The sequence below is a fragment of the Schistocerca serialis genome, chromosome 9, assembly GCF_023864345.2.
Source record: "Schistocerca serialis cubense isolate TAMUIC-IGC-003099 chromosome 9, iqSchSeri2.2, whole genome shotgun sequence".
NCBI lineage: Eukaryota > Metazoa > Arthropoda > Insecta > Orthoptera > Acrididae > Schistocerca > Schistocerca serialis.
In genome coordinates this window covers 245108221-245135325 of record NC_064646.1, presented here as the reverse complement: position 1 = coordinate 245135325, position 27105 = coordinate 245108221, and the positions used below count along the sequence as shown (strand labels likewise).

General features: G+C 38.2%; 1 protein-coding gene across 3 annotated transcripts in view; it reads left to right on the top strand.

Moving 5' to 3' along the window:
• LOC126419014 (uncharacterized) overlaps window positions 1-27105 on the top strand; it is a 474218-nt gene that overhangs the window by 330804 nt on the left and 116309 nt on the right. For all 3 annotated transcript variants that reach the window (XM_050086069.1, XM_050086068.1, XM_050086070.1), the window contains 2 exons: window positions 387-738; window positions 937-1967. In XM_050086069.1, the coding sequence (XP_049942026.1) occupies window positions 387-738; window positions 937-1967 (1383 nt within the window). The remainder of the gene's footprint in view (window positions 1-386; window positions 739-936; window positions 1968-27105) is intronic.

The following is a 27105-nucleotide window of genomic DNA, read 5'->3' as shown; positions in this document are numbered from 1 at the left end:
ACAATGGAGAGTGCAACTTATCCAGACTATACTCATCCATTGTTTGATAGTAAGAGTACCTAGTGACTCCTAATAAACTTTAAACACAATTTCAAATGTTTTTTTAAACTTTTCTCACTTACATGTTTAACTTCGAATATGTAACACACACACACACACACGTACGCTCGTTTATAAAGTAATCAGATGTTTGAAGTTTTTTTTTTATACATGGGAGTCTGATTCTTTAAAGAATTGGGGGTTTACTGGTGTTAAACTAAAAGTACTTTGTAAATTTTAGATTATAATGTTTCTACTTTTCAATTATACTTAGTGCATTGAAGTGTATCAATTTTGCCTGCTCATGTTTCTGGTGAAATAGTAAGCAGATGCACATTCTTTCACAGCGTTGTCCAGAACCTATGACAAGATACATCTTGCACACAGATGTCATTAGTTGTCAGCAACAAGACATAGAATTCAATCTTGTTATGTATGGTTATTCGAAGAAGAGGAAAAACACCTTTCTGGATCGGGATAATTCAAACACAAAGAGGGAGAAACTCGCAGGCAAAAGGAGGTGCAGAATTTATAATCCAGCTTTTTGTGAAAACCAAGATGATTTTCTGGAACTTGATGACGAAAGTGCAATTTGTAATAGTACTTATAACTACAATAGTCATCTACAAACTGACAGTTCACACAGTTTCTTGGAGGATGAAAGGGATGTACTACAATCTGTTACAGCATATTCAGAATGTAAGTTCATTGCTTTTAACTGTACTCACATTACTTATATTACGAGAAAGCATTGTCTTATATTATCCTCAAAACTTTGGGCTTTGCATATCAGGTGGTGCAGTGCTTGGTAGCAGTACATTATGAAAATGCAGTGATATGCGTATGTAACTTGGTACAGTAGTTGTAGGCTTTTCTCATGTTTCTGCTTATTTACAGGTGGATATATGGAGGAAAACAACCAGAATAGAGTGGAATCTCATGAAAATTTAAGGACATATTTATTTAACAACTGCTCCGCATCAGTAAAAAGAAAAATGTCAGGCTCACTTCCACAGGAACTGAGTGATATGGAGCACTGTGAATTAAATATGGAAGAAACTTCACAACTTGAGGAACTTGATGATGTAGATTTTTCACCTGTAGAAGACAGCCCTGATGAAATGGAAATTTTGGAAAATTGTATTTATGACAAATCTGCAGTTAACTTGGATGAAGTGCATGATCGACAGTCTTCAGCCAAGCCCTCTAGATGTAGTGATGCAAATGTTGTAGACACTGATGATGAATTTGCTTCCCAGGATGTAATGTTACAGACAGATGCATCAGAAGTGGAGGTTACTGACTGTGCAGACCTGTATGAAATCAAGGAAAGTAAAAAAAGCTGTGTACCTACACAAAAAGAAAACACAGCGTTATATTCTAAAGGAATAATTGACAGGAGCAGCTTTTCTAACGAATCATATGGTATACATTTTCAGCCTGATACCATTAAGAGACATAATCCTTCCATGGATGAAGAAAGTGGATTTCATTCTCTCGCGGAGGAAGAAAAAGTCGATGAGGTGCTAGCAAAGGAGCATAGTGTTAATCTCCAATTTTTAGATGGCAAATGTGGGGAAGTTCAGAAAGAAATTTGCTGTGAAGTCTCAGATCTTGCCAGTGATGTTTCACAGCTCCTTGTGGGTGGAAGTAATTGTGCGTCTACACTTTCAGAAAATTGTTGCAGTGGTAATAATCCATCAAAAGAAAGTCAGTGCACTGAGATAAATTCCTCCCAAATGGATTACGTTAATGACAAATATTGTTTTTCTGATTGTGTCAAAAGCGAAACCGAGGTGAGGTGTGGGAATGAAATGTGTGGTTTTCAGTGTGTAAAACTGAAAGTTAAGAAAAATTCTGCCCCTCATTGGAATCGACCAAGAAAATTATACAAAATGACCCTGCAGGAAATTCGAAAATTGGTGAAGGTAAGAGCAAACCACAGTGACGGATCATCTCATAGTAAGTGTTTTTTATTTATGAAAGATTATGTAGCATGTATACTTTATATTGGAAAAAACTGTTCGAATTTGTTTTAGGTTTTGTTTTGAACATGCTGTTCTCGAAGCCACAAGTTAGAAATGAAAATTGCGTTGTCTTATGATACTGTACCAATAGCTAAAACATTTACTTAATAAAGTCATTAACATTGTGACCCAACTGTAATTAGAGTGATAAGACACATCATCATTATTTTCTAAACTTATGTTGTGAGTAATGAACACGACATCTACAAAATCTCTAACTAGTAAGTAGCTGTCTGTTCATTCAGAAACAAATATTTTTTACAAAGAATGTCAGCTAAATACAAAAAGGTTTAAAAGGAAGGTGAACTCGTGCCCACCCCATGATAAAAAGTGTTCCACCGGTGGAAGGTTGAAGTTGGAAATCATTAGGTCTTCTTTTTATGCTTTTCTAACCTAATCACTGTATTCCCCAAGGAAGGAATTAATAGCTCCAAAAGCTAGGATAGTGCCATCGTGCTTTCATGTGCATCTGTCGGCAACATTAAATATTATTTGGTCATAGCAAAGCTACTACTACTACTACTACTACTACTACTACTTCTTCTTCTTCTTCTTCTTCTTCTTCTTCTTCTTCTTTATGGTGATGGCGTTGGAGGTGGTAGTGATCATCTTAAATGTGACGAGTAATTTGATCAGCTGTCAACAGTAGTCAATTATCTCTGTGACGTACATATGTTTCCACCTGCATACTGTAGCCTTCCTCTACAATTTGTACACCAGACATCTCTCTCTATTACCAAAATTACATACATAATCTTCAAACCACTGTGATGTGAATGCAAATGGTAATTGGCATGGTACCACTTTTTGGGATTTTTTTCCCATAGCAGTGGCAAATGGAGCACTGGGAAAGTGACTTTATGTGAACTGTAATTAGTCTATAAATTTGTCTTCATTCTACATATGGATGTGATAAATATATGCAGAAGAATCTCTGTATATTTTTGAAGTACTAGTTATTGAAATTTTAGTAGGCAGTTGCAGGGTAATTTTCGACTATCTTAAAATGTCTGGCAATTCACGGTTTTCAACTTGTCCATAATGCTCTCCCATCAGTAAAACAAACATTTGATCATTTGTGCTGGCTTTCTGTGTGCACATTCAACTTGAGCAGTGTTGTCAGGTGGGATGAATAGGTGATTTTTAAGCAATCTCCTTAATAAATTGACAACATTTTACCAGTATTCTACCACTGAACTGAAGTCTGCCATTTTCTTTACCTGCAGCTGAGCCTATGAAACCATTTTCCACAAATTGTAACATCCAGGTATTTGTACAAGTTGACTTATTCTAACTCTGAGACATTGATATTGTATTCATAGTCTGTACATTTTTCTTTTTATGAAATGTGTAATATTATATTTCTGTAGACTTACAACAAGTTGTCATAGTCTTCAAAATCGTATCAATTGATGGAATATGTCCACAGCTTATTTTAGACGGTACTTCATTATAGATAACTGCATCATTGCAAAAAGTTTGAGGTTGTATTAATACTGCCTGCCTGGCAGACAGTTCAGGAGCAACCTCAGACTTCTGGCAATGATGCAGTTGCTTCTACTGAGGTACTGTCTAAAATTAACAATGAATAACAGGAGTCTGAAAGCAACATCTATGTCTCTTGATGATGCTCTATCCATGCAATGTACTCTCTCCTCCCCACCATACATCGAACACTCCCTCAAATTGCGTTAGTACCTGATATAATTGTACTTTTGTAAATAAATATAGGTCTCAATTAAATGCTTTTTTTGAAATCAGGAAATACTGAGTTCATCTGATTGCCTTGATCCATAGCTTTCATGATGTCATGTTGGAAAAGAGCAAGTTGGGTTTCCCATGATAGATGTTTTAGGGAATCCAACATAAGTGATGTGAAGAGGGTAATTCTGTTCAGGGCATCTCATTATGTTTTAGCTCAAAAATATGGTGTAGGATTCTACGACAGATAGACGTCAATGAGACAGGACAATAGTTATTATGGATTAGTTGTGTTAACCTTCTTGCGAACAGGTGTGGCTTTTGCCCCCCCCCCCCCCCCTTCCCCCCATGATTGGGCACAGATTTTGATCCAGGGGTCTATGGTGTATTGTGGTTAGAACGAGAGTCAGCTTGTGTGAAAATTCTTTTGTTAACCTGTCCATTCCTTTATATCATCAAAAGTAATCTACTTTTGTGAGTATAATGTAATCGAATGGATAAAAGGTAAATTCACTCAGCGGTGCCAGAGCAACACACATGCAAAGTTATTAAAATTTGGAAGCTTTCGGAGCCAGTGGCTCCTCCTCCAGCAGAACGGTTTGAAGGGGAAGGAAGAGGGATGATAAAGAATACTTTTGACATTTTGGGAAGTGGGGAAATTTTGGAAAAGTCTCCCAGAACCTGCATCTGGGGAGACTTATTGGATGGGATGAGAAAGAAAGACTGAGTGTTAGGGACTACACCAGGTGAGATTTGAGGACCTGAGAGCTTAAAGGTGGAAGACCAGATAATACGCAGGACAGAAATTAATGCCAAAACATTGTGCATGAGTTAATAAGAGCGGAAAACTAATTGTGTTGTACGTGTTAGAGGTGGGGGTATAGACAGGTGAGGATATGAAAGAAATAGAAAACTAAATGGGAGTGTAGAAATGTTGAAACTGAAGAAATTAATGGAATCTAAGGCAGTGGGTGGCGAGAACCAATGACTTGTAATCCCAGTTACAACCTACGAAGTTCCTCAAAACTGGTGTCTGGGGAAAGAATTCAGATGGCACGTGTGGTGAAACAGGCACTGAGGTCACAACTGTCATGTTGTAGAGCATGCTCTGCAACGGGATATTGAATTTTACAATGAATAAAATGTATTTATCAGTTCTATGTTACTGAAACTAATCAGAATGAATTATGTTCATAATATCTTACCTCAAGAGAAGTGCTGTCCAATAGAACACCGTAACTGCATTTAGTCCATGACAAAAGTCATAAAATCTTGAAAGTAAAACAAAAAGAATTACCTTATAATTAATGGAAATGTTGAGTCGCAGACAGGCACAGCAGGAAGACAGCTAAATAAGTAAGCTCTCAGCCAAAAAGTATTCTTCTGAATTGGAAAACACATACATACACATTCATGCAAATGCAACTCTCACACACATGACCCCTGTCTCTAGCTGCCAAGGCTTAGCATCATGGCACACAAAAAAAAATGTTGCCAAATGGGCCTGGAATGAAACCTGGATGAATAGTATTGAGTTCTCTTCACTTACAGCTTGCAGTCGTCATAGAATTGTTCTGTGGCATCTAGGTATTGTGGACAGTGTGGCCGGGAAAATCAGAAACTTGTAAAATGCACAGGGTGAAATAATTATTGAAAGTTACCCAGCAACAAATTTAGATTTTACGTATATGCACTTCCAGGCTGCCTTTATTTCAAATATTATTTTGTTTTGTGTTTCACAAGAATGTATTTTCTTTAACCACTTATATTTTGCAATCACTTCAATCCCTGCAGAAAATTAATGAAACTTGTATCAGTTTCAAAGGAATAATATCAGAACTGAACACTGTAAAAAGTTTTGATGCAATCTGCCACGAATTGCTCTCCTATACAAACCCCTTCATCTCAGAGTAGCACTTGTAAACTATGTACTCAATTATTTCCTGGATGTATTCCAATCTCTGTCTTCCTCTACAGTTTTTGCTCTCTATAGCTCTCTCTAGTACTGTGGAAATACCCTGATGTCTTAACAGATCTCCTATCATCCTGTCCCTTCTCCTTATCAGAGTTTTCCACATATTCCTTTCCTCTCGGATTCTGCGCAGAACCTCCCTAATTCCTTACCTTATCAGTCAATATAATTTTCAACATTTGTCTGTAGCACCATATCTCAAATTCTTCGATTCTCTCGTGTTCTGATTCTCCCACAGTTCATGTTTCACTACCAGACAATGCTGTGCTCCAAATATACATTCTCAGAAATTTCTTTCTTGAATTAAGGCCTATGTTTGATACTAGCAGACTTCTCTTGGCCAGGAATGGCCTTTTTACCAGTGCTAGTCTGTGTTTGGTGCCAACCTTGCTCCATCGGTCATGGCTTATTTTACTGCCTAGATAGCAGAATTTCTTAACTTCATCTACTTCATGATCAACAAATATGATGTTGTTAAGTGTCTTACTCTTCTCATTTCTGCTGGTTTTCATTAATTTCATCTTCCTTTGATTTACTCTCAGTCCAAATTCTGTATTCACTGGACTGTTCATTGCATTCAGCAGATCCTCTAATTCTTCTTCACTTTTACTGAGGATGGCAATGTCATCAGCGAATCTCATCATTGATGTCCTTTCACCTTGAATTTTAATTCTGCTCTTGAACCTACCTTTTATTTCCATCATAGCCTCTTTGATGTATGGATTGAACAGTAGTGGCATCCTTTTTAATCTGAGCATTTTGTTATTGGGCTTCCACTCTTATTATTCCCTCTTGGTTCTTGTAACATTGTTTATTACCTGTCACTCCCTACAGCTTACCTGTATTTTCACCACAATTAAGAATATCTTGCGCCATTTGACCTTGTCAAACGCGTTTTCCATTTTGACAAATCCTGTGACCGTTGTCATGATTTTTTTTTAGTGTTGCTTCCTTTATCAACTGCAGTGTCAGAACTGCCTCTTTGGTGCCTTTACTTTTTCTAAAGCCAATCTTGAGTTATCTAACACATCTCAGTTTTCTTTTAGTCTTGTCAGCAACTTGGATGCATGAGCTGTTAAGTTGATGATGCAATAAATCTCTCTACTTGTCAGCTCTTGCAGTCTTTAGAATTGTGTGGATGACAGTACATTGCATACTCTTACATTCTACACTCCAACATGAATAGTCCTTTTGTTTCCAGAATGAGATTTTCACTCCACAGCGGAGTGTGCACTGATATGAAACTTTCTGGCAGATTATAACTGTGTGCCAGACTGAGACTTGCACTCAGGACCTTTGCCTTTTGCGGGTGGTAGAGCACTTGCCCGCAAAAGGCAAAGGTCCAGAGTTTTGAGTCATGGTCTGCCAGGAAGTTTCAAGTTTCAGTCGTTTTGTTGCCACATCCTTCAGTGATTTTAGAAAGTCTGATGGAATGTTATCTATCCCTTCTGCTTTATTTGATCTTAAGTCTTCCAGAGCTCTTTTAAATTCTGATTTTAATATTGGATCCCTTATCTTCTAAATTGACTCATGTTCCTTCTTTTGTCACATCAGACAAATCTTCTCTCTCACAAAGGCCTTCAGTGTACTGTTTCCACCTATCTGCTCTCTCCTCTGCATTTAACTGTGGAATTCCCACTGGACTCTTAATGTTACAACCCTTACTTTTAATTTCACCAAAGGTTGTTTTTTAACTTCCCTACAAGCTAAGTCAGTCCTTCCGACATTGGTCTTCTCCAGTTTCTTCACATTTTTCATGCAGCCATTTTAGCTTAGCTTCCCTGCACTTCCTATTTATTTCATTCCTAAGCGACTTGTATTTTTGTATTCCTGACTTTCCCTGAACATTTTTGTACTTCCTTCTTTCATCAATAAACTGAATTATTTCTTCTGTTACCTATGGTTTCTTCGCAGTTGCCTTCTTTGTACCAATGTTTTTCTTTCCTGCTTCTGTGGCAGCCCTTTTTGAGATGTCCATTCTTCTTGTACTGAACTGCCTACTGAGCTAATCCTTATTGCAGCCTTAGAGAACTTCTTATTGCAGCATGTGTAGCCTTAGAGAACTTCAAGCATTTCTCCTTGGTCCTTAGTAGTTCTGTATTCCACTTCTTTGCGTATTGATTCTTCATGGCTAGAGTCTTAAACTTCAGCATATTCTTCATCACTGCTAAATTTTGATCTATGTCTGTATCTGCTTCTGGGTATGCCTTAGAATCTAGTACCTGATTTTGTAATCTCTGCCTTATCATCCGCTTGTGATTCCTGAACAGAGTATTTACTATTACTAGCTGAAATGTTTTGCAGAGCTTAATTAGTCTTTCTCTTCTCATTCCTAGTACCATGCCCATATTTCCTGTAACCCTTTCTTCTGCTCCTTCCCCTAGAATTGCATTCCAGTCCCGCAAAACTGTTAGATTTTTATCTCCCTGTAAATATGTAATTAATTGTTCAATATCGTCTCTCTTCATCTTCTGCTTTCATTGTCAGCATGTGTACCTGAACTATTGCTGTTGATGTTGGTTTGTTGTTGATTTTGATGAGAACAATGCTATCACTGAACTGTTAACAGTAACACTGACCTTGCCATACCTTTGTATGCATAATGAATCTTACTCCCGATATAAAATTTCCTGCTGCTGTTGATATTACTCTACATTTATCAGAACAGGAGTCCTTGTTTTCTGTCCATTTCATTTCACTGACTTGCTGGAGTTGGCGGTCACGTGTGCATGAGTTGTACTTGCTTGCTTGCTTGTATGAATCGTGCGTGTGTCTCTTTTACTGATGAAGACTGTGGCCGAAAGCTTTATGTAAGTGTCTTTTAATTGTACCTGTCTGCAGTGTAATGTCTTCTTTGCAGTAAGCAGCAATTTGCCTTTTCCTACATTTTTGACTCCTACTATATCTAGATTAGGCTTTTGCAGTTCCTTTTTCTGTTTTTCTAACTTCCCTACCATGTTCAAACTTCCAGAATCTTTTTGCCAAAGAGAGATCATCATGACACATTTTCAATTACAGGCCTCATGTCCTGTGGATACACATTGAGTATATTTAATGTAGTTGTTTCCATTACCTTCTGCATTTTGATGCCATTGATCACTGTTGATTTTTCCACCTTTGGGGGCAGTTTCCCACCCCGACAAGGTCGGCAGAATGATGGTGACTTCTGATGCTGGAAGTCTTCGGTTGCCAGTACTGATGATTTTTGTTCAAAATTTAAGCATTGGTGGGGTTTGAACCCGGGACCAAGGAAGACCATATGTACACTCCTTACACTTCTTGAAAGAACCAAAGTATTTCTCAACTATGGAAATGGCACCAGGCTTCTGGCAAACCAAGGTTGACACGTATGGCCAGAAAAAGAGTGCTGTCGTAACTCCTGGTGGCCTCTACAAGTTCAAAGCAGGGGTGGGTAGGTGTGATTACAAGGGTGTGAGCACCCGTGTGTGCACACACTGGTTGCCCGTGGGCACTGTCAGCTAGCAGTTTCCCCTTCACCGCCTGCTAACATCACTCGTTTGTTACTGGTGCGTGTGCAGCAAGCGTGTCTAATCTGAACTTAATGCTTCTCACTAAGGTTTCATGTCTTAAGTTAATAGACTTTTCAGAATGAGATTTTCACTCTGCAGCAGACGAGGCACTGGCGGAAGTAAAGCTGTGAGGACGGGGCGTGAGTCGTGCATGGGTAGCTCAGATGGTAGAGCACTTGCCCGCGAAAGGCAAAGGTCCCGAGTTCGAGTCTCGATCCGGCACACAGCTTTGATCTCCCAGGAAAGTTTAATAGACTTTACTAAAAAGGCATGTGTTCTTTGCTTATTACTTTGTTTTTATCCTATTTGTGACCAGGAAATTGTATCTCTGAGAGTGATACTTTATTCTTATTTCTTTTATGCCTGAACCAAGTCCCCACTGGCTCTACACTGAATAGAATGAGAAAGACAGAATTTGGAAACAGATGAAGCATCATACTGTTTGTACCTCCTGCCAACCTATACTGTGTGTTACTTTGGGATACTTCTGTGCTCAAAGCAGCATTACAAAGTGAAAAGATTATTGTTTATTTGTTTCTTTGTCGCTATATTGTGTATTAATTGAAATGCTGTCGATGATCAGTTGCTATTTTATCTTCTGCTGGTGTCATCCAAATGTGTATCTGCCCTCACCTTTTTGGAATGAAGTGAGAATGGTGCATTCAAGCCCAGAGGAAAGTAGAACATCAGCTGGTCAAACAGGAAAATCAAAAATAAAATTTCACTCACCGACAAACATAGGAAAACAACATGACTATTTTCATTGACAACCAAAACCTTCTGAGACGAACTGGTACATAAAAACACATATTACCATAAAATTCATCAGCTTTCTTTCACAACGGAATTGTTGTAAACTTAATGTTGTTACAGTTTCTATCTGATTGCACCTTCGTGTAACACAAGAGAGGCTACACTGTCACAGGATACTGTGTACGTGTTACATTTGTGTTGTCCTACTCTAATAATTATGATGATGAAGATAATACTTGTAACAATCTAATTTTACCACAAATTCGAGTGTCAGCTGTCATTTGTGTGTTGTTGGCTGTCTTCAGTCCTATTTGCGTGAATGAGAATGCAAGCTGTGTGCATATCGTGCCTGCAAGGCTATACAATCACCCACAGTGCCTGCGGGCTGGCTAGTGGGCAGCTCACGTGCCCAGCCCTATTAAGTTATGACAGTTGGGTCGTGTGATGCTCTTGCCACCTTAGAGTGTATGATGGACAACCTGCTTTGGCAAGTTAAATGAACAATGTGCCTTTGCTTTCTGGATGATATTGTTGCTAATTTGAAGTGATCTGAGGAACTTCTCAGTCAACTAACAACTGTGTTGAAATGTGTTCAGATTGCAGCTCTCCACTTGAAGTGGAAAAAATGTATTTTTCTTGCCAGAGATATACAAATCCAAATACGATCCGGATATAATGAGAGCAGTCAAAGATTTTCCAACTCTTTGGCACATTTGTGATTTGAGGAGTTTTCACAGAATATACTCAGACTACCAGTGATTCATAAAGGACTTCCGTGCCTAGGCACTTAACTTGCAAGAACTAGCACAGGAAGATGCTGAATTTTCCTGGAATGAGGCCCAAGAATGATCTTTCGTCTCCTTATGGAGGTGCTAATATCTGCAGTTCTAGCATTGTATGATGAGAATGCAGAGACTGAACCTGACACCAATGCTAGTGGTTTTGGAGTAGGGCAGTTTTAGTCCAAATTCAAAAATATGCTGACAAAGTGGTAGTTTATGATTCCATGTTTCTCCAAGTCCAAGATGAACTACTCTACACCAAGAAAGAGTGACTTGCAATCGTTTGTATCATCAACAAATTCCAGTCATATTTATTTGGCAAACCATTCACTACTGTGATGGACGGCTATTCTCTGTACTGGCTGCCTGCATGAAGGAACCATTACATTGAGAAGCATGATTGACACTGAGGTTTCAGTAGTATTTGAAGTAAAGTAAAACACAATGCATATTTTGAAAAAATGTTTACAATGAAAAGTTTCATTGCTGGCCAGTTTACATTTGGTATATTAAACGGCATACATCGCTGTGTATAAAATACAGCTAACACACCAAATTGTTTTTATAAAGTTGGAAGGAGAGCGGTACCTCTTTAGATTCTTGGAAAAATACGTGTGGTACAAGGTGTGTAACTAAAGGAATGAGACACATAGCATAGTGTTCAATCTGGCAATGCTTTTTATGCCGGTCTTGGAGGGGAAGCAAGAGAACATGCCATGCCATTACTGTGTGTTGAACTGTGCAAGTGTCATGTTGAACCCCCCCCCTCCATTTTTTTTTTAAGTGAAGGAGTTTTTTGTTGTGCATTGTGACAATGAATGACAACTTTTAGCAACAGTGTGCAATCATAATTTGCTTCAGACTTGGGCACAATGCACTGCAAACTTCCACAATAACTTTGACAGGCATATGGTAACAGTGTTTTGTCAAGTCGCAGATGTTTTAGTGGTTTAAAGCATTTGCGGATGGTCGATTGGAGATGAACTTCAAAGTGGAGGCCTTTGGTTTCAAGAATTTATGTAAATATTAACAGAGTCCAGGATCTTGTGTGTGTGCAAATTGTTGGTTGACAGTTGGAATGACTTAAATGGCAGAGTTGAATATGAGTCCTTCCACCGTTCATCAGAGGCAGAACATCAAAAATAATTGGGCGTTGCATCACGACAATGCTCATCGTCACACAGCAGTTCCAGTAAACTTGTGTCCTTCTTTGTCAGAGTAGCTAATACTAGTTGCTCTAAAAAGTGGAAACTGTTCAGACTCGTTCTGTAGAATTTTTCTTTGTGTTGGGAGAGCTTGTGCGAAAGCACAGCGAAACTATGTTTAATATTTGTAGCATTGTACAGGTCACCCAGTACTTCCTTTCCTCTTTGAGTTTTTTGAGCTTTAAACAATGAGAAGCCATTATAATTTCTTCTTCAGAAGAGCTCATGATTGCTGTTGAAACTGAAACAGAAACTTGCTGTCTTGTTGTACGGTGAATCGTGTTGCGTGTATCATATCACATAAAGTATCATGTCACATACAGTATCACCTCATTGGGAATACAAGTATCGCACTTACATGTGCTGAATCGCTTGACGTGTACTGCAATGAGTTGTGTCGTCTCAGTCTGAAACTTGTCTAAGGAATGTCAATGAAGGAAGCACTTGCTGCTGTTACCTCTGGGGCTTCTGCTACAAATCCTGCTTGCAGTAGTGCTATTTCATTGGATTGGAAACAACCTCTTAGGGAGGTTTCCAAAGTTGACAACCGGTAATTGTTGGATAATGGTCTGCACTGACTACCTCACCTGCTATGCTGTCACTAAAGCTATCCGATTGCCTAAGCTTGGGAAACTGCTAAGTTACTTGTATAAGATATATTGAAAAACAGAGCGCCCATGTGATCTGTGATTGTGGACACTGGGGCTGGCAGATATACCCTAGAAGTACATTGATGTCAAACAGAGAAATCAGGACGGTACTGCCCCTCATAACATTTGCATACAATACAATGAAGCAACACATTACAGTCTTCGCGTGGTTCATTCTGCTCCACAATCACAAAACTGAAGAGTCAGTTTATGCGCTGCTCTCATTTCAACTGGACAATGTGCGGCGGCGCGGTTCTTTCTGCCCTTTATGACGAACCTGCACCTACCTGTGAACATTGTCTCAGCATTCCATCAGTAGGGAAGCCGAGCAAAACCCACTGTACTTCGACGTGAACCAGGCTGCAATTGAAGTCACTAATCTATGTTTTGGGAGAAAGTTTTCACAAGAAATTAAAGGTTGGAAATTTTTTCCTCAATTTATGTATTCTGAAACTTAGGTGAACAAGTATCACTGCTAAGCCTGTGCTAGTCTTAACACAGTCACTCACAATTCCTTTCACTCACATTAGCAAGTTTATGGTGTTGGATTTCCCGAAAATGTAATAGCTACAAAAATAATGATTGTTTTTTATTGAGAATGCTCGCCAAATATTAAGTCTGTCGGTACCTAATGCAGTCACAGTTTTTAGCCACCGACCTGCTCAATACGCCACGCAGAATATGTGTCTTTTCTTGTCACAAAATTCACTTAAAAATTTTGAAATTCCTACACACACATCGGAATAATTATGCCGTCACTTTCCAACACTTTTGATGTATGAAACACTGCTACATCCGGCAACTTATCATTTCCATCGGAACTACTACTACTACACACATCCTATCTGTTTCATGGCTAGGCTTCGACTCCACTGTAGAGTACTCTAAGTCTTCTCTACCAGCAGAGAAAGGCGCGTGAAGAATATTGCTTTACCATTGGTCAGTTTACTCAACAGCCAATAGCAAAACAACATTTTCCTGCGTCAATCCGCACTTTTCCTCAATAACCACTCGCAAAATAGTGAGCCTAATGACTGCACTTTTTACCGACATAATTATCTAATATGCTGATGTTTTGCTTATGCATAAAGTTATTTACTATTGTTGTTTATACCTGAATTAACTTTCACTTTACCATAAACTTACTTTACAAAACTATTCTACAAAAATCCCCTTTGTCCATATCCTTACTTCTTCGAAATGTTCCCGCACTAAATCCTGCAACATAACTCATTAAACTATTATCTTCATATTAACCTTAAACCACACTCGCACATCATTCATACTGCTAAAACACATTTATAACATTTTACATGCACAAAAAGAAATAATAACACTTTATGAAAATACTAGAACAGTTTATGAAAAACATTCTATTACTTTAGTGCACTCTAGTGGGCACAATCGAAACTAAAACCACAGTCCCCTTATCCAATATTGTCCTCTATCGGCTGATACATATACTACGTGCGCGTCCAGTCTCGCGTCACCATCTATCACTATCCAGCTCTGAGAAGCATCTCCCACTTAACTGCCTCCAAGTCAGGTTCGTTATACGGCGCTACGCCTCACACACCCTATGATTATAAAATTTGATTCCAAAAAGTTTTAAAATTATACTAATATCGATCCTGACTTAAAATTACAAAATATTTCACAAAAATATTCTCATTCTTATAGACTAAAATCACAAATCTCTTGCTTCGGACTTGGCAGTCTTTAACTAACCTAGTCTAAAATCTTTAATTTCTTTGATAATAATCCTTTCTTACTTGAAAATATTTTTTTTGCAGATCTCTCAAAAACATTCCTAACTTTTTTAATAATTTTTTAAATTCACTTTTTGAATGTCTTTTTTCAGGCACTGCAGTTGGTGTCCTACTATTTAATAATAGTATTTTGTCCTACTTTAAAAAAAAACGCTGCACATAACTATCGCCTCTTTATCACACATTTTTCCGTGAGCCTTGAGTATGGCACCTTGCATTGTAGATTCCATAACACACCTTCGTTCTCCACTTACTGGTCCCTCCATGGTTTACATGCATCGCTGTCCCTGAAACCATACTTCCGTCTAAGCCTACTTTCTTCATATACATCCTAATATACAATTACTTATAGTAAAGGAGATTATTTACATTTTTTGCTATTTAGTTTAATTTGAATTCAAATGAAAGTACATTAACAGCATATTGCGTACTCAAATCAGCAAGATCAAATCTATTCGAAAATCTTTTCTAAAATTTACTTCTTCTCCAAAAACTTAATGAATTTAAAAGAACTAGTTGTTATTGCAAGCAAAGGTTATATTAATTTTTTTCTGTTCAACTTTCACTCAACTTGAAAATATTTAATGGTAAAAATCACATTTCCTATAAAGCAATTATTTAGAAACGTTTTTATAGTACATAGTTACCACTTTTTATGTAGTGTCTCTTTTCATCACCTCTTCCTCATAGTTTCACCACTATGTAACAGAAATCAACAATTGTATTTACAAAATATACATATATTCTCCACATTCATTCATACTCCACTCGTAAAAAATATTCTTCACCTAGATCTCCTTTACTAACTGCACTTGTCACGTCTGGTTATTCTCATATTTGTACATGTCACTCACCCTTCAATCACAAACTTAACCCCATCTCTCTCACCACAAAACTTACTTCATCTTAATTCCATGACTCCATCTTACCCCTACAACACACCTTCCTTGATAGAGAAGAATATTACAGAAGATAGATTCAGCTCAGAATGATTAGAAGAGGAAGACTGGCAATATGAAAAGTAAATGAAATAGCACTGCCAGTAACTTGCGTACCTGGTGTTCGTCAAACACCTAGCATTGCACAGGTTGCAATGCCCTCTGAAGCCTCCAAGCTTAACTCACATCTACCTCTGGACTAATAGTATCTTTTTAAATAAATAATATTTCTTAAACCCAATGGTTTCCCCGACTTCCAGTACACTAATCTATATGCATTTGGGTGTGATTTTTCAGTAATTCTGAATGGACCCATATATTCATCAGTGAACTTTTATGTTTCTGCTGTAATCTTTTTTGATTTCTCCCTTGTTTTTATTAATACCACTTCTCCAATTTGGAAACTTGTCGGTGGAGCCTTAACATCATGGCATCTTTTACGTTCCAGTGCTTTTTTCTTAATGTTTTCTCTATCAATTTTTTCTTTTACGCTCAGTGCCACGTCTACAGTAACTGGAAACTCTACCAAGTCAAACAGCAAATTGTCTGGTCTAACCCCCACCCCAATTCACAAGGAGCGAACCCTGTAGCCTCATGCTTTATGTTATTGATGACATTCTCAAATACTGTGCCCATGCCATATGTTTTCTATGACAATAAGTACGACATAATCTTTTCAACTCCTTCATAATTCTTTCGCACATTTCCTTGCGGAAAATACGCTGAAATCCTTATGTGCTCAGTGTTCCTGCTTTCTAAACATTCCTTAAATTTGTTGGAGACGAACTGCGGACCATTTTCTGACTCCTATCACCACAAAATACTCTTTCTGCAAACAATTTACTAGCACTTTCACATTAGCCTTCTTAATTGGGTATAGTTTCACAAATTTTGTAAACACATCTACCAACACAAAAACGTATTCACAACCCCCCCTTGAGACACAGGCAAAGGACCAAACAAATTGCAGACTACCGGGTCTAATTTATTCTGTGGCTCAACACTATACATGTCTCCTTGAACTATTTTGTTATTAGCTCTCACTTTTTGACATCTGTCACACATTTCAACCCTTGCTTTTACTCGTCTCCACATATTATTAAAAATTACAGTTTCACTTAGTTTAGTTACACATTTTCTGGCCTCATAATGCCCAAACTTCTGATGAATATAGTCAGTTAATAAATTCACATGTTGATCAGCAAAACAAACCTTGCATTGACTATCAGTATTTTTTCTCCGACGGAATAAAACCCCTTGATGCATCTTATAATATTCGGCAACTTTAGGATAAGCTGGATTACCTAAATAACTTTTTACTATTGTCAAATTGTCATATTGGTTCTGTTCCCTTCTTAATTCTTTACACACTTTTTTCTACTGTCCCTCCTCCTCAATCTTCATCACAGTTGCAAATACATGAACCCCTTTTTTGCCTGTCAACATATTTCCATTATCCTCATTATCTTCTACCTCCCTGGATAATGCATCATCCACCACATTCTCAGATCCTTTTATGTACTTAATTTCCAGATCATATTGTTGCAAGTACAGAGACCACCTAGTTAGCCTGGGGTGTTTTAATTTGCACGTCTGCAGATATGTCAATGCCATATGGTCACTGTATACAAATACTTTATGTCCCAAGAGGTATTGTTTAAATTTTTCTAATCCAAAGGTAATCGCTAATGCCTCTTGTTCTGAAATGCAATAATTTTCCTCAGACTGTTGCAATGATCTTTTCGCAAATGCTATGGTTTTATGAACCTCGTTATCCCCTTCTTCACACATTTGAAACAGCTCTAATGCAATCCCGTATCCACACGCATCTGCCATTAAGCAAAAAGGTTTGGAAAAATCAGGATGATGAAGTATTTGGCTTTCACATGAGGCTTTCTTTAGTTCCTCAAATGCAATTTGACATTCATTGGTCCATTTGTATGGTACATCTTTTCTCAACAAATTACTTAAACAGGTTGCGTTAAACAATTCCCCTGGTACAAAACGCCTGTAAAATCCAAATAATCCAAACATCCCTTTTAAATTCCTTCTACTATTCGGAGCTTTGTATTCCATAATAGCCTTCAATTTTTCTGGATCCGGCATAATTCCTTTCCCACTAATAATGTGAACTAAAAATTTTAATTCTTTGTTAGCAAAATCAGTTTTTTTCCCATTTCAATTTCAATCCGCCTTTTTCAATAGCATCCAAAACTTTATTTAACAAAACACAATGTTCTTCCCATGTGGCAGTTGAAATTAATATATCATCTACATAGACTGTTATTTTCTTAAGTAGTTCATCCCCCAACACTTGTGACATGGCTCTGACAAAAGCACACACACTTACATTTAAACCAAAGGGTACCACCTTATATTGATAACATCTGCCTTCAAACAAAAAAGCAGTATATTTTCTGGATTCCCTGGCCAGCGGCAGAGTCCAGTAACCAGAGGTCACATCCATAGATGTAAAATAATTAGATCCCTCAAATTTTTGCAGTGACTCATCTGTGTTTTCTGGCCGGTCACTCTCTGGTAACACAACTTTATTCAAAGCTCTTGCATCCAGCACTAGTCTTACAGATCCATCCTTCTTCGTGACCACGATGACCGGATTATTATATTCACTCACAGCCTTTCCAATAATCCCCCATTTAATCATATTCTGTATAAGGTCCCTAACAGCTTCCCTGTGTCTTTCAGCGATAGGTATAGGTTTTTTGAAAAAAGGAGTATCATCTTTAACATTCAAGTAGCATTCATACCCCTTGACTAAGCCAGGTTTATCAGAAAAAACATTTTTATGATCTAGTAACACTACTCTTAACCAGTCCCTTTGATCCTCCTCTAAATCTGGCACCTCTTTCACTTTTTGCTCTATTTTTTCTTGTACCACCCACATTTCCTCAGGGTCCACCCCCACATCATCTTCATACTAATTGTAGTCCCCCAAATCCTCTGTCCTTCTACAATACCTAGCTGGTATACTGGCTACTTCTTCATTGATCACATAGTCGTTTCGAAAAAATGACACAACCACATCTTTCCCATTTATTTAAAAAAATTATCACACTTACTTTAAAATTTAATCTCCCTTTGTAATGGTTAAAGAAATCTACACCAATCAGCATTTTTATACACAGATCAGGAATTATAAGGAAGTTATGGAATACTTCCACCCCATTTATTTTCACTGGCAACAGAACTTCATGTCTAACAGATTTTTTTCACTTTTCCAGTAGCTACAATAATCTGTACCCCCATTACTGGCATAATTACAAGATCATTCCCTTTTTGCAATGATTCTAACCAACCTTTACTCACAGCATATGAATCACCACCTGTATCTGCTAAACACTGTACCTCTTCATCACACACCTGCAGACTAACCATTGGTTGTTTCAGTACTTTCCTTTCCTTGCTAGTATCAGCACCCTCCTCCAACAAGTCTTTCACAACCTTTCTTCTATCGAAACCTTGCCTGTATCCGGAAATTACACAGATTTTTGCAGAATCACCTTCACCACTTTTTTCCCTCATACTAAGTATTCTATCCACTAGTGACAACTCAAATCCCTTCTGGTGCTTCGCTATTCTCCATTATAGCCTCTCTCTCTTCCATTTCTCCACTATTAATTAGTCGACCCCCACTTTGGTCACCATCCTCCTGCTTCTCCGTAATAGCCTCACAAATGTCGTCATTTATAGACGCTAATATTTCCTCCACACTGGCATCACTAATTTCCTGTAATTCTGCAGCCTCTTCCACTAATACACCATCCCTCTCGTCTGCAATACAGTGCTTATCTTGTTTATGTCTATCCATAAAATCCTCTAAACTTCCATTAAAAGTACAGATTTTTACGTAGCTCGTCTCTTCTGTTGCTACTACCTTCTGTACCTCCCTTACAGTCCCTGTCTGGTTACTATTAACACATACAAAAGATTTTGCTAGCGGGCTCAAACTACTACTTCCCGTCTGGTAAATGCTAGCCCTTTCACAGACAGCATTTAGTTTGACGGATTCTGTAATTCAGTATCTTTTCTTATGTTTACCCCTCTCCGCTGCTGCCTTTGTGCAACATCATTCTCTCGCACTGGAGAATACGATCGATAATCGTGCACCTGCTCTCCATTACTTCGCCTATCATTTGCAGGATAGCGTCACCTCCCGGCACCTCTGCCCCTGCCATTTCCATGGAACACGCCAATTCTGTTAATGTTTACATTATGTCGCGGTCCTGCATCATTTGGTGGTCTGTCATTACGATTTGCATATTCCTCCTCATGCAATAACTTCTCAACCCTCTCTATTTGACTAATGAACTTATGCACACCATCCCTTGGCGCTAAAATAAGTTTGTTCCGCCAGTGCATAGGCAGTTTACCTTCCAAACCCACAACAATTTGCTCTGGCTTGATTTTGTTGTTTAAGTATGACAAATTTGTCATCCACTTTAAAGCCAACTTTTTTACACTTTCCCTTCTGGGATTAAACTTTTCCCCTACCCAGAAGCTATTTAATAACTCCATCTGTTTTTGCTTACCCCAATATTCTTTCAAAAATGCCTCATCCAAAGTATCGTACTGTTCAGTAGCAATAACCCCCCAAGCTCTGGCCTCTCCTAAGAATTTTGACGTAATAAAACCTATTTTTTGTTGGTCTGACCACAAACTAGGTAACACACCTTCAAAATCATTCCAAAATTCTTTAGGATGCGCATTTCCTGTTGGATCAAAACGTAAAAACTGTCTGTTAGTGACATATGAAATTTCAGATGATTCTACCACAGAACTACACCCACTATTGTTAATTCCATGTTTGAGGTTAGTTTCAACTTGGCATAGCCTACTGTCATGCTCATCCAACCTACTTTCCGCCTCTTCTACTTGGTTGGTTAGCTGAAGAACATTTTTTTCAGACTCATCCACTCGTTCTGACACAGTTTTTACTTCATTCATACATTTGTCAGATTCAGAACTGATTTTGCAGGTTAACACATTGTGATCAGTTTCACGTACAGATTCTACAGTCGCTATTTTAACCTGTAATTTTTGTATATATTCTTTAATTTCATCTACTCTTTGTTTGTTTCCAATAGCAACTCTCTTCAAAGCCTCTGTTAATTCACCTTTTACAATGCTAACAGATCTTTTGCAATTATTCTCAACTCTAGAAATTTTGTCATCTACTTTATTTTCTAATGACTTCAATTAATTTTCCCACATTTCTTTTAAAACAGCAGTCTGCTTTTGAAGTTTTTCATTAAACCCACTGTTAAATTTACTAATTTTTTCATTAAAACCACTGTCAAGTTTACTAATTTTTTCAGTAAAACCACTGTCAAGTTTTTCGAGTTCACTGTTAATTTTTTCAGCCAAATTAGATTGTCCTTGTATAAAGCCCATTAAAGTGGCAAACATTTCCTGCATGCTTCCTAGTTCCATTTTTGGCATCACTGTTTCTTGTTTACCTTGTTCCACTGGAACTATACCAAATTTGATATCCAAATTTGACACGTTTGCCACATTTGATTCAGTAACATTATTAACACTATCATCACACAACTGGTTGTTACTGAGTTCGTGCTTAATGTCACTTTTGGAATTAGTATTATCCCCACTAGTTACATTAACAAACATACTTGAAGCAGACTCAATTCCACTGTCTGTAAATGACATAGAAATATCATCAAAAACATCCTCTTTTTATTTTAACATCTACTCCTTCTCTCTGTTCAGGTGTGCTAGTGTGTGAAGCACTCACACTGAATGAAAGTTCTTCCTCCTTCAGCGTATTCACAAAATCTTTATCACTTGCCATGTTTCTCAGTCTTTCAGCGCACACACACACAACAGATGTAACAAAGTTGACTTATCTTTTGTCGAATGCTGCCGCCTCGGCGTGTTGGAACTGCGAGTCCAATCCCCTAAGGCTGCTGTAACAGTTTCCGGGCCCACGCTCGTGGTGTAGGCTGGGTGCTTCCCCACTGTACTGCTCGCCGCCACCGCTAAGATGCCATCTGCTGCTTTGCTGCACTCTCGTTGCTGCTGCAGCCCTTGCGGATCATCTTCTCCAGCAACTCGAAACGGGTTCCGTTCAAACTTCTGCTAGTACTGGTTCACTAAATTCTTTCAGTAATGTTCGGTGTTCGGTCCATCAAAAGCTTTCTCTCGACAGCAGATTCAAAATACTACGGCTTTAGTGCTTCCCAACATTGATGCACCACGTGCGGCGGCGCGGTTCTTTCCATCCCTTTGCGACGAACCTGCACCTACCTGTGAACATTGTCTCAGCATTTCATCAGTAGCCGAGCGAAACCTACTGTACTTCAACGTGAACAAGGCTGCGATTAAAGTCACTAATCTACATTTCGGAAGAGTTTTTACAAGAAATGAAAGGTTGAAAATTTTGTCCTCAGTTAATATATTCTGAAACTTAGGTGAACAAGTATCACTGCCAAGCTCGTGCTAGTCTTAACACTCACAATCCCTTTACTCACATTAGCAAGTTTATAGTGTTGCATTTCCCGAAAACGTAATAGCTACAAAAATACTGATTGTTTTTTATTGAGAATGCTCGCCAAATATTAAGTCTGTTGGTACCTAATGCAGTCACAGTTTTTAGCCACCGACCTGCTCAATACGCCACGCGGAATATGTGTCTTTTCTCGTCACAAAATTCACTTAAAAATTTCGAAATTCCTACACACACATCAGAATAATTATGCCGTCACTTTCCAACACTTTTGATGTATGAAACACTGCTACATTCCGCAACTTATCATTTCCATCGGAACTACTACTACACACGTCCGATCTGTTTCGTGGCTAGGCTTCGACTCCACTCTAGAATACTCTAAGTCTTCTCTATCAGCAGAGAAAGGCGCGCGAAGAATATTGCTTTACCATTGGTCAGTTTACTCAACAGTCAATAGCAAAACAACATTCTCCCCCATCAATTCACGCTTTTTCTCAATAACCAATCGCAAAACAGTAAACCTAACGACTGCACTTTTTACTGACGTAATTATCTAATATGCTGAAGTTTTGCTTATGCATAAAGTTATTTACTATTGTTATTTATACCTGAATTAACTTTCACTTTACCATAAACTTACTTTACAAAACTATTCTACAAAAATCCCCTTTGTCCATATCCTTACTTCTTCGAAATGTTCCCACACTAAATCCTACTACATAACTGGCAGTGTGGCGTAGTGGTTAACATTGTTGGTCGGTGTGCTGTGGCTCACCAGTTCGAGCCTAACCATGGGCAATTATATCTGATTTAGTATGTATAATTTCTGAAATGTTCTTCAAATATATTGTGCTTGTAATGTTTGTATATTTTATAATATGTGATTGATGTATGAGGTGCATTCAACAAGTGATGTAACACTCTTTTAATTTGTTTTTGTCTATCTTTGATTGTAAAAATGTGGAAGTTGTTGTGGGACATTGTGGAACATTCCTGCTTCAGCCACTATAGTTTCATGAAAACATTGAAGATCCTGCCATCGGATCTGGATTTGATTGTGGTTTTGACATGACACTATTCACAGCTGATTAACACACGCAATTGCCAGTTATACTTGTATCATGCACAGATGCTCCCCCATGGGCAAGAGTATTAAAATGCTACTAGTTAACTGTTGAAGCATTCACAACAAAGTTTTCAAGTTTGAAGGGCTCCTGAAAAGCAGTGGAGAACAGATAACACTATGTACAGAAAGCTGAAATTGATAACACTGAAATTTTTCAGGAATTGGAAGGACAGGCTAATGGGAAATTGATGTAGTGTAGTTGTTGGACAGAAGACAGGAAACTCAAATCCACCAAGATATAAATTAGAGCTGCTTGTGTGATGGTTTGGGCATGCCTCAATATGAAAGGTGGGCATAAAATGGTGATTGGATCCTTGTATTGCCCCAAGTTTCGCAATCTTGCTATAATCATCAGTGGGGAGTGCAACCATCAGAGAATTGATTGGGAAAATTATTCTTTTGTTAGTGGTGGGTGTGAAAGGCATACTGCCAAAAAAATTACTATATCTTCCCTGAAAACTACCTAGAACAGATATTTTGGAACCCGATTCATGATGAAAATATATTAGATTCATTGGCAACAAAAGGACCTCACCGCTTTGGTGATGTCCACATCAAAACTATTATCAGTGACCATTATATGGTTGTGGCAGCAATGATTACCAAACTGCAAAGGAGAACTAATGTTCAGTAAACTATACAGATAATTTGTAGTATCTTACCTCAGTGGGGAACTTGAAACTTTCAGCACAGGACAGGAGCATGTAGAGAAACTCTGGCTCAGGTTTAAGAGAATAGTTGATCATGTGCTGGATAGATATGAACCCAGTAAAGCAGTTCATAATTGGAGGGACCCTCCATAGGATATGGTGACTGCAAAGAAATGTCTAAAGAAACAGAGACTACTGCATAATAGGCATAAAACAAAGCATGCGGCTATGTAGTACATAGATGCTGAATGAAATGCATTTGCCTGTCAGGAGAGCAATGCATGAAGCCTTCAGTGACTGCTATCTATAACAGAGTATAGTCAAATGATCATTCACAAAACCTAAAGAAATTGTGGTTGAATGTAAAGGCTGTTAGTGGCCCTGAAGTTAGTACCCAGTCATTCGCAAATAACATGGGAACTGAAATTGAGTGTAGCAAAACGAAAGCTGAAATGCTTAATTCATCTTTCAGATCTTCCTCTCCAAAGGGAAACCTTGGAGAATTACCACAATTTAACCCTCGTACCGCTGAAAAGATGGAGTAAAATAAGTATTAGTGTCAGTGAGTTGAAAAACAGATGAAATCGTTAAAATTGAACAAATCACAGGGGATCAACAGAATCCTTATTGGATTCTACACTGAATTTGTGGCTGTGTTACCCCCTCTTCTAACTATAATGTATTGTACATCCCTGGAACAAAAAGAACCTTTCCATTAACTGGAGGAAAGCACAGAACACACTCATGTACGAGAAGAGTAATGGAAGTGATCCGCAACACTATTGCCAGTGTCCATGACATGATTTGTAATGAAAGATTTGGATCAAAACAGATAGATGCAGTATTTCTTGATTTTCGAAAAGGATTTGACTCGGTACTACATTTATGCTTATTTCCAGAAATATGATCATATGGGGCATCGAGCAAAATTTGTGTCTGGATTGAGGATTTATTACTATTATTATTATTTTATTTTTTTAAAGGGAGGACCCAGTGTGTCATCCTGGATGCAGAGTCGTGTAGAAGTAACCTTGGGTGTGTCCCTGGGGAAGTGTGTTGGGACGCTAACTGTTCATTTTGTATGCTAATAACCTTATGGACAATATTAATAGTGAAATTGTACTTTTTGCAGACGATGTAGTTGTCTGTAATAAAGTATCATCTGAAAGAAACTGTATAAATATTCAATCAGATCTTCGTAAATTTTCAAAATGGTGCTGTTATTGACAACTTGCTTTAAATGTCCAGAAATGTAAAATTGTGCACTTCGCAAAATGAGAAAGTGTAATGTCCTATGAGTAAAATGTTGGTGAGTTACAGTTCGAATCCGCTAGCTCATACTTAGTTGGGATGTGAAATGGAATTAATCACATAAGCCCAGTTGTGGGTAAAGCAGGTTGTAGACTTCTGTTTATTGGTAGAATACTGAGGAACCGCAACCAATGTACAAAGGAGGTTGCTTACAAATCACTTGTGTGACCCATTCTAGAATACTGATGAGGTGTGTGGGATCTGTACCAAATAGGACTAACAGGGAGATATTGAAAGTTTGGACAGTAGAGAGTGTCACAGAGGTGCTGCAGAAACTGAACTGGCGGAATCTTGAAGACAGACAGAAACTATCTTGAGAAAGCCTACTTACACAGTTTCAAGAACTGGCTGTACGTAGAGACTCTAGAAACATACTACAGCCCATTGTGTATCGCCCACATAGGTACTGTGGGGGCAAGATTAGGTTAATAACAGCATGCACAGAGGCATTCAATCAATCTTTCTTCCCATGCTCCCTATGTGGATGGAATGGAAGGAAACTGTAATAACAAGTGGAGTGGAACATACCCTCTCGCATTCATTTCACAGAATCCAAGATTGTTTGGACAGTCTCTGCACTCATATGTTGTGAGTACACTCATCTCGTTAGGTACACTTTGTATACTTATTCCCCAGTACTTGCATTTTGTCTCCAGTTGTTTCTGGCTTTTGTATAATGTTTCTTTTATTATGAGATGTCTTTCTCATACCTCTTGGAACTGTGAAAAGTATGCTATTTATTATTTTTATTCTATATTCATAGAGTATCGTTTTACTCTGGGTTTTTGTTGTACAGACAATGCATATGGAAAAGTAACGTACCAATTATGCAGAGGAATAGGTCAGCTAATGGTCAGCCACTTACATAAATAATGAAATGGCATCTGCTCCTGCCCATCACTATCAGGCCTATTTGTATTGTATTTGAGAATTGATAGTGATTTTGTGACTGTTTGCTATGTGGATTCATAATCTGTACCACGATGTTATGAAATTTTGTAGGGATTAACTAATCTATCATCAGTCCTTCCATTTTCTGATCATCAGTCTTTGGGAATAATGAGAAACTGTCTTTCATTAACCCTGTTTTGCAGATTTCCTATTCCACTGTAGTGTCCCATTGCATTGTATTTCCAAATTTAGTACAATTTTAGTGCTGCAGAGCTGTTGTGGTAATTGGTACGTAAATGCAGCTTATCATACATGAATTTTTCAGCATAGATTTTCCCACCCATATCGTTAAGCATCTGCTTGAATACAGTGCACCATCCAGATTTTTTACCTTACACATTTTGATGCCATATTTATGTCTTTCATGATATACACTGAAGAGCCAAAGAAACTGGTGCACCTGCCTAATATCATGTAGGGTCCTCAGGAACATGCAGTAGTGCTGCAACACAAGTTGTCATGGACTCAACTGATGTCTGAAGTAGTGCTGGAGGGAATTGACACCCAACTGCACATGCCCCACACCATTATGGAGCATCCCGATTCACGAGGTTGTCTCCATACCCATACATGTCCATTTGCTCGATACAATTTGAAACAAGACTCATCTAACCAGGCAACATGTGTCCAGTCATCAACAGTCCAATGTCAGTGTTGACGGGCCCAGGCGAACTGTAAAGTTTTGTGTCGTGCAGTCATCAAGGGTACACAAGTGGGTCTTCGGCTCCGGAAGCCTGTATCAATGATGTTTTGTTGAATGGTTCACACATTGACACTTGTTGATGGCCCAGCATTGAAACTGCAGCAGTTTACAGAAGGGTTGTGCTTCTGTCACATTGAACGATTCTCTTCAGTCGTCGTCTGTCCCATTCTTGCAAGATCTTTTTCCAGTCACAGTGATGTTGGAGAGTTGGTGTTTTACCAGCATAGTCCATATCAATTCTGGCTCCATATCAATTCTGGAAGGCCACTAGGAAAAGAATGTTACCTTCATAGTCTCAGATGTTATTGAATTTAGCATATGTTAAAATGAAGGACTAAGTAAGGAATACGTATTTTTTTTTTTTTTCTCCAAAAAAATTTCTGCATCGAGATACAGCCCTCCAAAGATGACACTGCACATACCATTTTGAAGAGGTGAATTTTGGAAAAAAGTTTAAAATGCTGTATCTCTGGAACAGTTCTAGATATTTTGTTGGTTTGCTTTTTATTTGAAA